This window comes from Cucumis sativus, chromosome 1 (assembly GCF_000004075.3).
Source record: "Cucumis sativus cultivar 9930 chromosome 1, Cucumber_9930_V3, whole genome shotgun sequence".
Classification (NCBI taxonomy): domain Eukaryota; kingdom Viridiplantae; phylum Streptophyta; class Magnoliopsida; order Cucurbitales; family Cucurbitaceae; genus Cucumis; species Cucumis sativus.
In genome coordinates this window covers 23,113,530-23,128,307 of record NC_026655.2, presented here as the reverse complement: position 1 = coordinate 23,128,307, position 14,778 = coordinate 23,113,530, and the positions used below count along the sequence as shown (strand labels likewise).

At 34.9% G+C, this 14,778-nt stretch overlaps 2 protein-coding genes across 4 annotated transcripts; both read left to right on the top strand.

Annotated features, from left to right (window-relative positions):
- The first annotated feature begins 336 nt into the window (after positions 1–336).
- On the top strand, positions 337–8,449 carry LOC101215019 (small RNA 2'-O-methyltransferase). 2 transcript variants are annotated; one of them, XM_011660746.2, is made up of 10 exons: positions 337–494; positions 1,381–1,651; positions 2,307–2,396; positions 3,263–3,720; positions 3,845–4,090; positions 4,683–5,629; positions 6,126–6,277; positions 6,354–6,470; positions 7,118–7,255; positions 7,611–8,449. In XM_011660746.2, the coding sequence occupies exons 2-10, from the start codon at positions 1,391–1,393 to the stop codon at positions 8,046–8,048; spliced, it is 2,847 nt and encodes a 948-aa protein (XP_011659048.1). In that variant the 5' UTR covers positions 337–494; positions 1,381–1,390; the 3' UTR covers positions 8,049–8,449. The 2 variants fall into 2 exon arrangements, with proteins under 2 accessions (XP_011659048.1, XP_004135729.1); XM_004135681.3 differs by having other exon boundaries at positions 337–530.
- Positions 8,450–10,454: 2,005 nt separating this feature from the next.
- Positions 10,455–14,185, top strand: LOC105436130. Of its 2 annotated transcripts, none has more exons than XM_011660764.2 (5): positions 10,455–10,902; positions 11,440–11,652; positions 11,867–11,961; positions 12,038–12,106; positions 12,234–14,185. In XM_011660764.2, exons 1-5 carry the CDS (start codon positions 10,687–10,689, stop codon positions 13,939–13,941), a joined length of 2,301 nt encoding a protein of 766 aa, XP_011659066.1. In that variant the 5' UTR covers positions 10,455–10,686; the 3' UTR covers positions 13,942–14,185. The 2 variants fall into 2 exon arrangements, with proteins under 2 accessions (XP_011659066.1, XP_011659062.1); XM_011660760.2 differs by having other exon boundaries at positions 11,813–11,961.
- Positions 14,186–14,778: the final 593 nt, after the last annotated feature.

Sequence of the window (14,778 nt, the reverse complement as noted above, 5' to 3'; positions counted from 1 at the left end):
TTGCAATATGTAAAAAAAAGAATGCCATAGACTATTTTTTTCTAAATGTTTTTGTCCAATTTTTCTTTATCCCTTTTATCTTTAAGACACTTAACTCGTTAAACAAGGAAAGAGTATACTTTTCAATCGGTAAATTAAACTCTCACTATATCTTGAATTTAGTTTCCAATACTAGTTTATAGTTGATTTTGTTTGAAAAAGTATATCTATTATTGTTTTTCTTAAGTTTCTTTGTTACTATTTATAACATTTTTAATGCAAAATTAAAAAACTTATTCACCTATTTTATTGTTGCATTAAAATCAATAATTTTGGTTACATTTCACATAACTGGAACAAACAAGGATTAAAATATACTGTTTCAGTCTATACTTTTTCTCCACGCCGTCTACTACTCCGGCAGCTGGAGTGTCGCCCCCGCTTTGCTCCCATTCACGGCTGTTGCCGCTGCCGTCTTCCCTCCGCTCGCGGCGCCGCAGCTTCCCTCCTAGCGGGTTTGCACTGATTTTCTACTCCCTTTTTTGTTACTGGTATTCTCCCAGTATCTATCTATTACTTTCTTCTCGCTTAAAAAACTAAAATTAGAATTTATCTGATGAAAAATGGAGTAGTTGTTTGATTTCTCTTTTCTTGAATAACAATAGCTGAAAATAATCGAAAAAAAAAGAAGAGCTGTCTCAAGAACTGTTTTAATTCTTAGCCTGATCGATTGCCAACAACTTCAACCTGATTTTTTGTCATTGGTTTAATTACTTTAGTTTTCTAAATTTGTTTGCACCAGCATGATAAACAAACAACGATGAAGTGTATACATAAAGAACGTATGGAGAAAAATGGAAACCAAAAGTAGAGTGAGAGGCTACAGGGAAAGGAAAATAAAACCCTCAAGAACTCTCCCTCTGCACGTGATTCTGTAATGCTTGTTCGAATCTCTACATTGTTCATGCTGTTGCTCTGTTACTCGTTATTTCTAGCTCTACATTCTCACGTCGCTTGCTGTGAGTTAGAGAAGAAATGTTCATATATAAGAGAGGGAGAGAGAGAGAGAGAGAGAGAGAGAGAGAGAGAGAGAGAGAGAGAGAGAGAGAGAGAGGAAGATCATCCACACAACTAAAAACAAAAACAAAAAATTGGTACTTTTCCTCTGGAGTCTTGATCCTCAAACGGGGGTTCCCTGATGATGACTCCCCAAATCAGGGAATGGGTGCGGGGCAGGGTTGAAAAATCCACACGGGGAAGGGGATAGAGAGTTCATCTCCGAACCCACCCTACCCTATTGCCATCCCTAACGAAAAGCCGTCAATTTTCTTTGTGAAATGTACGTATTCGTTTTCTCAAATGAGTGTTTAATCAACAATTTGGTCGTGCATTAATTCACAGTTTTTCACTGATGGAAACTGGAGGAGCTGGGAGGAAACCAGTGCTTACGCCTAAGGCTGTTATTCACCAAAAGTTTGGAAGCAAGGCTTGCTATACTATTGAGGAAGTACACGAGCCGCCTCAAAATGGGTGCCCCGGGTTGGCCATTGCTCAGAAGGGAGCTTGTCTTTATCGATGCAATTTAGAGCTTCCAGATGTTTCTGTTGTGTCAGGGACATTTAAAAGAAAGAGAGATGCTGAACAATCTGCTGCAGAATTAGCCATAGAGAAGGTTTGGTTATTTGCATTTTAACAATTTTCATTGTATTTCTCTATTAAAAATACACTTGCCTTCTTTTGGTGGATGATGCTACGGATTTGTTTTGCCATTTATTTTTTATTATTAGAATATTAAAAATGGTTCTTTTTGGTATTCAATTTAGGAGGCATTAGATGATAAATCTCATGGTCTCTTAATATTGATGTACATGCATTTTTGTTTTTACTTCCATATATTCCTTGTGATTCAAGATATCTGTACCCCTATGATTGTTGGTGAGGCGAGCCCAAGTGCTTAGATTTGGTGAGAGGGGAGTCAAGTGAAAGGTCTCAACATTTGTCGATCAATCAGAATTAATGGAATCTTTCATGTTAGATCCAACTTTCCCCATATGAGCAAGTCATTTAAATAGAAAGAAGGATGAACATCTTGTTCAGCATGATAAACCTCACTGACTCAGGCTTCCAACTTCAGTTTTAAATATAAATATTTCAGTTCAGTGTACTGGGTTCTACATCGACTTGTGATTAACATTGTACTGGTCTATCTATCAACTTCGTAGTTTCCAGGTCTTGGTTAATGTTACATTTTCTTATATGGGAAGATTGCATACTTCCGTTTGACTAGACAAGATAATTTGATTTATTGCTTATTCCATTGCTTACAGTTGGGCATACATACAAGAACCAATGATCTAACTTCAGAGGAAGCATGTGATGAATTAGTTGCTCGGATCAACTATTTATTTTCCAGCGAGGTTGGTAATTTGCACAGCTGTATTTGGGTCAGAGAGGCTCTGTATATTTTGCTGTTAGTCAATAAGGCACTTGTTCCAAGATTTTCCCTTTTTCATTCAGCAATTTGAATACATACTTAGTATGGTGGGTGTCAATTTAGTTTTGTATTTGTCTGAGTTTCTTAAAACTCCTTTGTGTATTTGTGAATTAAGCACTGAGGTTAGAGTTGATTTTACTCTTCTTCTTTTTTTCCCGTCGCTTAGTTGCGTGCTTCAGTAGTAAATTATATCAAATTTATTCACTATGAATTATTATGAAGATAAGAAAAGTAATGCGTAAGGTTTAAGTGATTGCCTCCCATATATTCTAAATTATTCCAACATAAAGAATGTAAATTGGCTAATTAGGACTGAAATGAACAAACTATACCCATTTATGGTCACTTAATGGCTAGTAATTGCGGTCTCAAAAAGATAAACATGTTGATCAAATTCTAAATTGCATTCGCTCATCTTGACCTTGCTCTTTTACTCTTTAATCTATATCCAGTTGCCATTGCTGAAGCTCATATATTCTTAAGTTTTATTCTTTTATGTTTCTCTAGTAGTTTGTTGGGATCGACTGAATTTTCCTTAATTTTTCAAGTAATTTCTAGCAATAATTATTTTTATTAATTTTCCTTCAAGCCCAGTGTATGCATGGTACATTATGACCTTAGTTTGCTTTTTCCCTGTCTTTGTTTTTATGTATATGCATATTCTTTGTTTTCATGATATGCATATTGCGCTGGTTTCATTTTGGAAAACAAGATGAAGTGATTCCTCATGCTTTCTCTTTAAAATTTTCTTTTGACGATCTTTGTCTCGCTACTCTCTATTTGTTACAGTTTCTTTCAGCCCTTCACCCACTCAGTGGTCACTTTAGAGATGCTATGCAGAGAGAAGGAGATTCTCATTGTTTAGTTCCTATCTCGGTTATTTTTGCTTATGATGCAAGGATTTGTAATTTGTCTAAATGGATCGATCCTCATGTGGAGTCAAATCCATACTTGGTTATCCCATGTATCTTGAGGGCAGCTGCAAAATTATCTGAATCCCTTTCTGCTCCTAATGGACAACTTTCACTTCAAAGGAAAAATCCATACCCTTCTGAAGTTATAGCATCATCAGTTATTGAGCCCTCTCTTTCTTCTAAAAGATCTTTGATTGAAGTCGTGCTTATTCCACATTTTCTTGACAAGCCTGTAGAAAGTATAACCCTCGACCTTTCTCCAACTGGGTATTACCTGGATCTTATTGCCAAGCAACTTGGCTTGTGTGATGCAGCCAAGGTTTTCATCTCAAGGTTGGTGATTGTCATGATATGTCAAGATGCTAGAAGATGGTTCCTTAATATTATTAGATGCTTGGTCCCTTCTTCATATAAATTGTTCCTATGCTAGCTAATTCATTGTCTTTCTTTTCATTAGGCCTATTGGTAGAGCTTCCTCTGAAACAAGATTGTACTTTGCGGCTTCTGAAACTTTTCTGTCGGATCTACCTTCAGATCTTTTAGACTTCAAAAAAGCTCTTCACTTTAGAGAACCATTGAATGCAAGAGCAACTTATTTATGTGGTCAAGATATATATGGAGATGCAATTTTAGCAAACATTGGGTACACGTGGAAGAGTAAAGATCTTTCTTATGAGAACATTGGCTTGCAATCATATTACAGGTCTCTTCTAGTTCTGTTTTCAATTGAATCATCTAATAAATAAGTTACTTTTTCCTGCTGTTCTCTCACTTACACATGCCTACACACACATGCTGCATTAATCAACATAGACACCTCAAACTGTTGATAAATGTAGTTGGTCGATAAGTGACAACTTCACCCTCCATCGTTACTAGATGTATTTTTTACTGATGCTCTGCCTACCATGGGTTTCCATATTGAGTCTGCCTTCAAAAGTCAATCATTGTCACTTCTTTTTGCTTGGTGTTTTTTTATTACAGTTGAACCTTTATACTTGTGGAATATAACTGTTTTTAACTCAGGGAAGAAAGAAGGAGCCCTTTGAATGAATCAGTTAGTTGCAATTCAAATTACTACAATGGTTATAGGTAGCTCATATATTGGACACTGTCACATGGGCCCAGAATCTCTACTATATGAATTTTGCATATTTAACATTTCTTCACCTTTCTTTGTCAATGAGGATAACATCAACAATTGCCATTGAGGGCTTTTTCAACAGTTGCAAAATATAAAAGAATGCTTGTTGGCACATTGCTACTATATAGTATAACAAGATATTTATCTACAGGATGCTTATTAATAAGACACCAAGTGGTATTTATAAGTTGTCCAGAGAAGCAATGGTTACAGCACAGTTGCCATCAACGTTCACCACAAAAGCAAACTGGAGGGGTGCCTTCCCAAGGGATGTCCTTTGTACGCTTTGTCGTCAGCAGAGATTACCTGAACCTATCATCTCTTCCATAGGTGTTATACCATCATCTTCCAAGTCATCTGATAAACAGAACTTACAGGTAACCGATTCAAAAGCAGCGCAAGAACATACAAATGGAGGCACAATTGCTGAAAACAAAGGACAAGTGGTAGAATCAGAAGATACTTTCAGATGTGAAGTAAGAATTTATTCCAAAAATCAAGAATTGGTTTTGGAATGCTCGCCGAAAGACACCTTCAAGAAGCAGTTTGATTCAATCCAGAATGTTTCTTTAAAAGTTCTTTTGTGGTTGGATATATATTTCAAGGATTTAAACGTGTCTTTGGAGAGATTGACATCTTATGCTGATGCACTTTTCATTCAATTTAATTCCCAAAGGTTCTTTGAAGAATTAGCCTCCTACAGATCTATTCATTCTGGTTTGAACAGTAAAGTTCAAGAGGAAATATCGCATAAATCAAAAGATTTGAAATTTCCTTGTACCCATCTTGGATATGGAGATAGTTCTTTGAACATTCATGGTTCAGATTCTGATATTAGTCCATCTAATGGATCATTAGTATGCATCAGTTATAACGTATCCCTTAAGGCCGAAGGTGTGGAAGTTAGAGAAACTATTGAAAAGAATGATGATTATGAGTTCGAGATAGGCTCTGGATGTGTTATTCCATGTCTTGAAGCAATTGTACAGCAGATGTCTGTTGGTCAGTCTGCTTGTTTTTGTGCAGAATTGGCCCCTAGAGAGTTTATTTTAGCTGCAACTCTCAACTCTGCTAGGATACTCCACTTGTTAGATTCAAGTTAGTTCCCTTCTCCCTCTTTTCAAAGTCATTTCAAATCAGGAACCTGGTGATTACAAATTTACAAGAATAAATACTCTATTCCTGTGCTGAACTTGAAATTTTTTGTAGTATTTCACTCTCCAAAATTCTATGAGCAGGGCTATCCAAGTCTGAATTATGAATCATGTAAAAGAAAGGAAACTATCTAATGTTTTGGTGACTTCAAGACTAAGAATTTTTAATGCCGTGAAAAGTTATAATTTCAAGATCAACCTACTGTCAATAATTCAACAGGTTATTTAGGTTCACTCTCTTGGAGGGCTGAGCTCTTTTGTCTTGCCTTATTACACTGCAAAGCTTATAGGGGCACTATTGTTCTATACTGCAAGGCTTCTTTAGTTGAAGCATGATAGATATGTTTTGAATCTAATGTTGTATATATAAATTGGAAAGATACAACTTAAATATTTTGTTTTTATTTATTTTATTATTTCTTGATATGGTTATCTTGCAGGTTCATGCTGCTTGGAATACTCATGTACTCTCATACGCGTTACGGAACCTTTGGAAGCCAGGATGGAACAGGCTCTTTTCAGTCCTCCACTGTCAAAGCAACGGGTGGAATTTGCTGTGAAATACATCAAAGAATCACATGCTTGTACATTGGTATGTTGAAACTTCTCACATCCTGTTTTAGTTATGGATGAAATTTGTTCTTTTATCTCTTCGGATCTCATCTCAGGTTGACTTTGGATGTGGCTCGGGGAGTCTCTTGGATTCTTTACTAAACTACCAGACATCTTTAGAGAAAATTGTTGGTGTTGATATCTCCCAAAAAAGTCTCAGCCGTGCAGCAAAGGTTTGGATATTTTATGGTCACTTTGTTCTTCATTTCTCACTTTCTATTTTAATTTAAATTGATGTAAATGTTTTAGATGAAGGAAATAAATCGTGCCATACAAAAGTACAGGCCAATGGACACAAGGGAGCCATATTAATGAAATTAAAAGGAGCTGCAAGTGTTGTGAATCAAGAACTAATGATTATAATAAATAATTTTTTGACCCAATTACCTGGACAGTTGTGCTAAACCTCGAACGAACTCCTTGTATCTTCCGAATAACCCTGTGGACCGATCTTTCTATTTTCTCCTAACAAAATTTCCATAAAAATATGTTGAAATTAACTTATGCAACCACATAATTATTTCTTCTCTTAGAGGGACAGCTGAATTTGTTTAGAATCTTGTATCATCATTATCGTCGTGTGTGTGTATGGGGAGAGAGCATTTAGATGTGCAAGAAAATTTCGCTAGGATACCTCCTAACAAGAAAGCTCAAGAACAACAAAAATACAGTAAAAGATAGAAATGTATTGCAATATCAATATCCGAAGAGGGTTATACCCTCCCAAATTCCCACAATGGAAGTTTGTACTAAAAATTTGACACCTTGCTCCCAAACTACTCCCTGTGGTTTTAGTAAATGTTGTTGATTTTCCCTGCAGATACTTCATTCAAAACTGAGTACAGAACCAAATATCCATGTACCTCGAACTCCCATCAAATCTGCTGTTCTTTACGATGGATCCATCACTGATTTTGATCCACGATTGTGTGAATTTGACATTGCCACTTGCTTAGAGGTACTCTCTAATTATCGCTATTTTCATATCTTAAGTTGGCTGCCTGTTCTTGAAACTAAGAAAGGAGGAAATCTTATTTTTAACTTACGTCTGTGTATATTCTAAGATGTATTAACTTTGGCACATAATTTTTATCAATCATTGCTCAAGTGTCAACACAAACGGCACTAGTCGGGTGCTGCCTCATCAATGCTAAAATGCTTAATAATATGTGAAAAAAAAGTTCTCTGGATCGCTCTCTGAAGATTTTGGCTCTCAATGTTGCTGCTATTGTGAAATATAGAGTAGTAAATGGTGGTTGTTAAAATGAACCATTGTAGTTCTCAGGTCGCTAAAAATATTTGGTCAACTGCAGGTAATTGAGCATATGGAAGAAGCTCAAGCGTATCTGTTTGGCAATTTGGTGTTGAGTTCATTCTGCCCCAAACTTCTTGTTGTTTCAACTCCGAACTATGAGTATAATGTGATACTCCAAGGATCAAATCTTTCAAGCCAAGAAGGGGATTCAGATGACAAAACACAGTTACAATCTTGCAAATTTCGCAATCACGATCACAAATTTGAGTGGACTAGGGAACAGTTTAATCATTGGGCAAGAGATTTAGCCACAAGACACAACTACTCTGTAGAGTTCAGTGGGGTTGGCGGATTGGGTCACATGGAGCCGGGTTATGCTTCCCAAATTGCTATCTTCAGAAGATCCGAAACTCGACATGTACATCCAATTGATGATAAAGCAGAACCAGCTTACAAGTACCAAATCATATGGGAGTGGAATAGCAGGAACAAATGAAGAACTGCAATGAAATTTTGTATAGGTTCCCAAGTTTTAATCGCTTGAAGCTTTAGTGGATGTGGATCAGTTTTGTAAATGACAGGTAGTCAGTCAAACACATACAGAGATGAGAAGAAAAAAGTATTCAACTCCAGAAGATCATTGTAACATCAGGACACCATATCTCTACTTATATATATTTTTTAGATTTGTATAGCTTTTCTGAAGCCCATTAGATTGAATTTTTTCATTGCATATATGTTTTTGTTTTTGTTTTTGTTTTTGTTTTATGTTTGGTTTATAAGGTAGATGGAAGTTCTTGAGAATGGAAAGCTGGGAGCATGTGAAACTTGGTAGGAAATTCTTCCATTTTTATACCTATATTTGCATTTGTATGATATGATCTTTGATTCTTTGTTTCTTTTCCTAGTTAGTATTTACAAATTGTTCTCTTTTAAGAGTATATTTTTGAGGTTTCAAAATCGTGGGATGAAAATAATTTTTAAAATAGTAATTGAAAAACAATACTTCCCTTTCTCATCCAAACCACCAAAAACCCAACATTTATTTTTTGTTTATTAGAATAATAAAGAGATTATTTTAAATGAGAAATTTCTAAAAAATATTAAAATTTGTTTGGGATAGACTACGATAGATTTATTGTGGTTTACGGTAGATAACTATGAATATTTTGTAAATATTTTTGTTTACTTTGCTACATTTGAAAAGTGATAAACTAGAATAGACTTATTGTGCTTTACTTAAATAGGCAGTAATACTTTGGTTTATTTTATCATGCTTAAAAATAACCCTAGAACAAATATTTATTTCCATTTCTTTGCAAGGGTGGTTAGCAAAAGAGAAATTATTGTGAATAGTAAAATTGATATATTTATAAAATATAACAAAATTTTAGGTTTTATCAATTATAATTTTTTATCCGTGTCAACTTATATTGATAGACCGACTTCCTGATATTTATCAGCTTATAGCTATTGATAGACTTCTATCGGCGTGATAGACACCTATCAACATTACAGACACGTCAAATTAGTATATATGATTGATAAAACCTAAAATTTTGTTAATATTTTATCATTATTTTGATTTATTTTATTATATTTGAAAATGTCATGTTTGTTTGTTAATCACATTTTTTTACAAATGTATGAATTATTTAAAAGAAAAGTTGAAATATAACAAACTCATTAAAAAAAAATTGTTTAAAATATTTATAAATATAGTAAATTTCTAAAACATATAGTGGTTTATTGTGGATAAATTTTGAAATTTTCTATAAACATCAAACTAGAAAATATTGTTGGTGTTGTTCTTTCATTAATATCAACGTTACAAATATTATTGACGTTGACTTATAGGAAAAATGACATTTTACTAAAAATGAAAATTGTTGTAAAAATGAGACAACGAGAAAATAATATTGAAAAATATAATATTAAAATAAATACAATATAATATATATATTCTAATATCATTTAATTTCTCCAATGTGTATGAAAAATTCATTCATGTATATTTTGTAAAAAAAAAAGTATAAAATTACACTATTTATGACAATTTAACAAGTACGATGTGAATTACATAGATACTAAACATTAATATTTTTAGACACATGACAACATTGACAAAACATGAAGAGAATGACTTGTGAAATTTTGGTACTAAATAGAACGAGCATCTATTTGAAACTATTGATAATAGAAATGCTATACTCTTTATTCTTTTCGATAGAACCGTGGAGAGGATATAACCTATTTTTCAATATTCCTTTAATTAAATGATTTGAAAGTAAACCCAACCTCAAATAGGATTAGATTACTTTATATTCATCAAACTTTAAGTGATTTATTTTTTAAAAGATGGACGCATAATAAAAAAAACTTATTTTGTATGATTAACTAGAATATTTATAAATATAACAAAATTTAGATTTTATAAATAAAATGGATGTTATCCATAAATTTTACTATATTTTATATATATTTTCAATAACGGTGTAATTTATAATAATTTTTATCATAATATATTCAAATTTATATATTGGATTTATTAAAATAAATCAAGTGATTAAAAAAAAAAACAAATTTACATAAATATCTTAAACTGTTTTGAAAACACATAAATATTAATTTTTAAAACAGATTGTAAAGAAAAAAAGTACCCAAAGCTACAAAGATAAAAACAGACTTACCGTTAGCTGAATTATTATGTTTTCATATGCCTAAACTTTTACTATTGATTTTTTTAAAAATAAAATAAAATAATACCTGTGAGGTTCGAACCCGGAAAATGACCCGATCCACCCCACGGGCATCGTTTCCTTTGGTAAACACGTCATTGAGCCCCCACACGTGCGAAGTAATTGAAATTCTCAACGGCTAGTAATTTATATAAAACGGCTATTTTCTCTTCACCACTCTTCAGGACGATCATCGCTTTTCATTCTCGCCTTTTCACATCACTTCTCTTTGTATTTGTTCTAACCAGATGAATCCTATGCAAGATCCAAAGAAGAAGTTCTAACCCAAGAAGAAAAAGCAAAATCCCAAACTTTTTTTTTCTTGGCAATTTTCTAAGACGAGAAAGAGAGTGCGAAAATTTTCTCGGGAAAATTAAGTAGAGATTGAAGAACTCCATGTTGACGAACAGCGGCAAGAACAAATTTCTGTGCAAGGGATTTTCGACCCCACCACCGTCGTGGAAATGGAAGCCCTTCCGGTTACCTAAAACGGCGCCTTTCTCAGAGAGCAAAAGATTGTCTCCTAATTTTGCTAATAAATCTGATCTTTTTCACGTCATTCACAAAGTTCCCGCCGGGGACTCCCCTTATGTTAAGGCTAAACAAGTTCAGGTTTGTTGATTTTTGAATTTCCGGTTCGAATTCTTTTTTTGATTGGTACTTTGTTCTGTTCTTGGTGGGTCTGTTCTGTTTTTTGGGTTTTGAAAATTTTGGTTCTTGAATTGAATATTGTTGGCTCTGTTTTGGGTTTTCAAGAGGGATTTGTTTTTTTTTTTTTTTGGGGGGGGGGGGGGGGGGGGGGGGATTAAGTTTGGTGCAACCATTTGAGTTTTGAAGATGAAGGCTATTTCCTCGCGCAACTTCTTACAATGTTACATAATTCTTTAAGTACGAGTTGAATTCTTAGCCAAATTTAAGAACAAAAACAAGTTTTTACCAACTAGTCTTTTCTAGTTTTTAAAAGATAGGCTTCGTTTTTTAAGACAGGGGTAAAAGGTAGATTACAAATCAAGAAATAGAGAAGTGGGAAGGGTGTTTATGTGTTCAATATTCAAAATCTAAAGACAAAAGTCCAAATGTTTACCAAAGCAGGCTTTGATGTTTTGAAGTGATGTAAATTTAAATCTTTGGTCATTTTTGCTTCTGCAGTTGATAGATAAAGATCCGAATAGGGCCGTTTCTCTGTTTTGGGCCGCGATAAATGCCGGGGATCGAGTGGACAGTGCACTGAAAGATATGGCTGTAGTGATGAAGCAGCTGGACCGCTCTGATGAAGCGATTGAGGCGATCAAATCCTTTCGCCATCTCTGCCCTTATGATTCTCAGGAATCTATTGACAATGTATTGATTGAATTATACAAGGTAAGAACTTCTTTGTTGCTTTGGTACATGTGGTCTCTGTATTCTGATTAGTGTAAAGAGAGAAACCATTGTCAAATCTCAATTTTGAATGAATATGGGAATGTTCAAGAAACCATTGTTAAGTCCCATAGATCTCATTTGAATTTGTATTTTATTGCAGAGATCTGGTAGAATAGAAGAAGAGATTGATATGCTTCAATGCAAACTGAAACAGATCGAAGATGGCACGGTTTTTGGAGGGAAGAGGACGAAGGCTGCAAGATCCCAGGGTAAGAAAGTGCAAATTACCGTCGAGCAAGAGAAATCAAGGTAGCTATTAAATTTATTTTTGTTCTTTTCATGATTGATTTGGCATCGTACTTATACGAATTCTTTTCCAACTCAGAGTTCTTGGCAACTTGGCATGGGCTTTCTTGCAGCTGGACAATATCTATATTGCTGAAGAGTATTACCGGTGAGTCGGTTTCCTTGGTATACTTTGATCCTCAGTGGACCGAGAACTAGCTTTTGTCATGTTTGCTAACTTCCAAGGCATCAGAAATAATTCACAAGTTTTTAAGGGAGCTGATTTTTGCTTGCAGGAAAGCTTTGTCTCTCGAGTCAGATAACAACAAAAAATGCAATCTTGCGATCTGTCTGATCCTTACGAATCGGCTCACGGAAGCAAAGTCTCTGCTTCAGTCTGTAAGGGCTTCTTCTGGAGGCAAGCCCATGGAAGAGTCATATGCCAAATCATTTGAACGCGCGTCTCACATGCTGGCTGAAAAGGAATCAAAGTCGTTCAATTCAACAGAGCATGAAGAAGATAACAACACTGCAGCCACGATAACCTCAAAGAACACAACTGGTAAATCCGGGCGTTGTGTTCCTCAGATCACTGCATCCACAAAATGGACTCGTGATGATGAACGAATGTACATAAATGAAAATAGTTGGGACGACGATCATCATTGGGACTGCTATGAGAACAAGTCAATTGGAGCTGTGAATTCTTCACATAATTATCTGCATTGTGATAAATGGAGTGAAGGTTGTTTCATTGAAAATCTAGGAAAAACTGACTCCTGCATTCCCATTAAAATAAAGGGAGATCGGAACCAGGGTGGTCTATTTAGATTAGAAGATGAGAGTTTCAACTGCTGTTCATTGTTTTCATCTCCGACTCCAGCGAAAAGAAGTGTTGAAGTTCCATTCACTCAACCGAAAAACTCGTTTTGGGAATTCAATAATCGATGGGGGTCAAAGGAAAGGAAGCAGCAGAGAAAAAGAATCAGGAAAGTTTTGTTTGGGAATCCTTCAAAGAAGAATAAAAGTTTTGACAGTGGCTTTCTTGTAGATTCTTCTTCTGAATCTGAAGGAACCAAACCAACTTCGAATTACAAGACAAAGTATAGGTCTGCAGCTCCTGATTCAGTTGAATTGGAAGTTCCATTTACACAGCCAAGGAGCTGTGAATGGGTTATGAATAGACATTCGAGAAAGGCGACTGAATGCTTCAGAAGTTTGCGCAGCAGTAGTTCTAGTAGAAAACTTTCATTTGAGCCTCCCACAAGCACTGAAAATATTCAAACAACAAATGATTCAAACTTTGGTGGAAGATTTGAACTTTCCAGAGCAGTGAGTGATGAACCTCAAGATCTTGAAGGAGACTGGAACCAGACTTCTTGTGGAGACATCAAGTATGAAGAAGGCGGCAGTCCAATGCTCTACGGCTTGATGAAGAAGATAAAGGAGGAATGCATTGCTGTTGATCAAAAGTTACAACATAATTCCCCAACAGTTTTTGGGAAGAAGAGTTGGGCAGATATGGTTGAAGAAGAGGAGGAAGAAAGTGATGACGAGGAGGAGGAAGACAATACAGAAGAAATGTCGTCTTCAAGCGGAAGTGATCAAGTCAATTGCTTTGCGGACAATTGGAGCTGCAGCAGTGACGACAATGGAGAGTTCAAGTTTAATGATGAAAATCTAAATTCCAACATACTCCACCAGAACCATTGTCCTCCAAGCAGCAACCAGTTGGAAGACACAATAAAGATTGGTTCACTTGAGATAAAAGATGACTCAGACGAGGTTGTTTCATCCAGAAATTCAGTAGAACGTTGCCCTTTGTATTTCGACCAACAGCAGCAGCCTACGTTAGAGTCAATCGATAATTGTTGCGCCTCGCCACTGCCAAGGAAAGATCTGACAACTGAAGTCTCTTGTAAGTTTGGGCAGGAAAATAAGTTGATGAGGGGGAACAGATTGCAGGTATTCCATGAGATAACATCAGTGCATCAAGAGAGCTAGAAGAATGCTACAAGAAAATCTCTCTCAAATTTGATGGGCACTTCTATATTCTCTCATTTTGGCTTGTTTTGTTTTCCTATATGTTTTTCTTTTTTGGGTTGATACAGTTCCTTTTTGTATCATCTTCTTCAACTTCACATAATTGATAATACTATACTATACTGCAAAGAAATTTGTAATGGATGCTTGTTATACTCATCATACATACTCATTTATACCCTATGGTCTATGTTATCCTTTGTTATACCACTTTTTTTTACTGGTTTTACATTGGTGGCAATTTTGTCATTAATGAATAAATTAAATGATTTTATCAGTGACTTTTGGATTCATATTATTTTAAAATACAACTAAAACACATTTCAATACTTCTTCAAAGATGGAGCTTTCCATTCCATAATTTTCTCCCAAGTTCAATAAAAATAAAGGTAAACTTAATGCATTGAAAAAGGGGTTATTGGGAAACGGTGACAACGGTTGTTGAAAGTTGGCAGGGGCCACCTAAAACAATACATTCCTTTGACATTGATGATAAGCAATGATTTTTTAGAGGCAACCATAAGAGATTGGTTGTCGGAAGCGAAATTCGGGTAAAAATAACAAAAAAAAAAGTTTATGATAATAGGATTAATGTCACTTCATTTTCTAAATTGCAAAAAATAATAAATTTAAAAATCGATAATTCTATGATTATCGTCTAGCTGTATCATTATCGTCTGATAGATCATTAGTTTTGTCATATTCGCAATATGCAAAAAATAGGTGTTATGAACCTTTTTTTAAAAAAATGTTTTTGTCATTTGATGCAAATTTTCTAAACAGTAGGCAACTTTATAG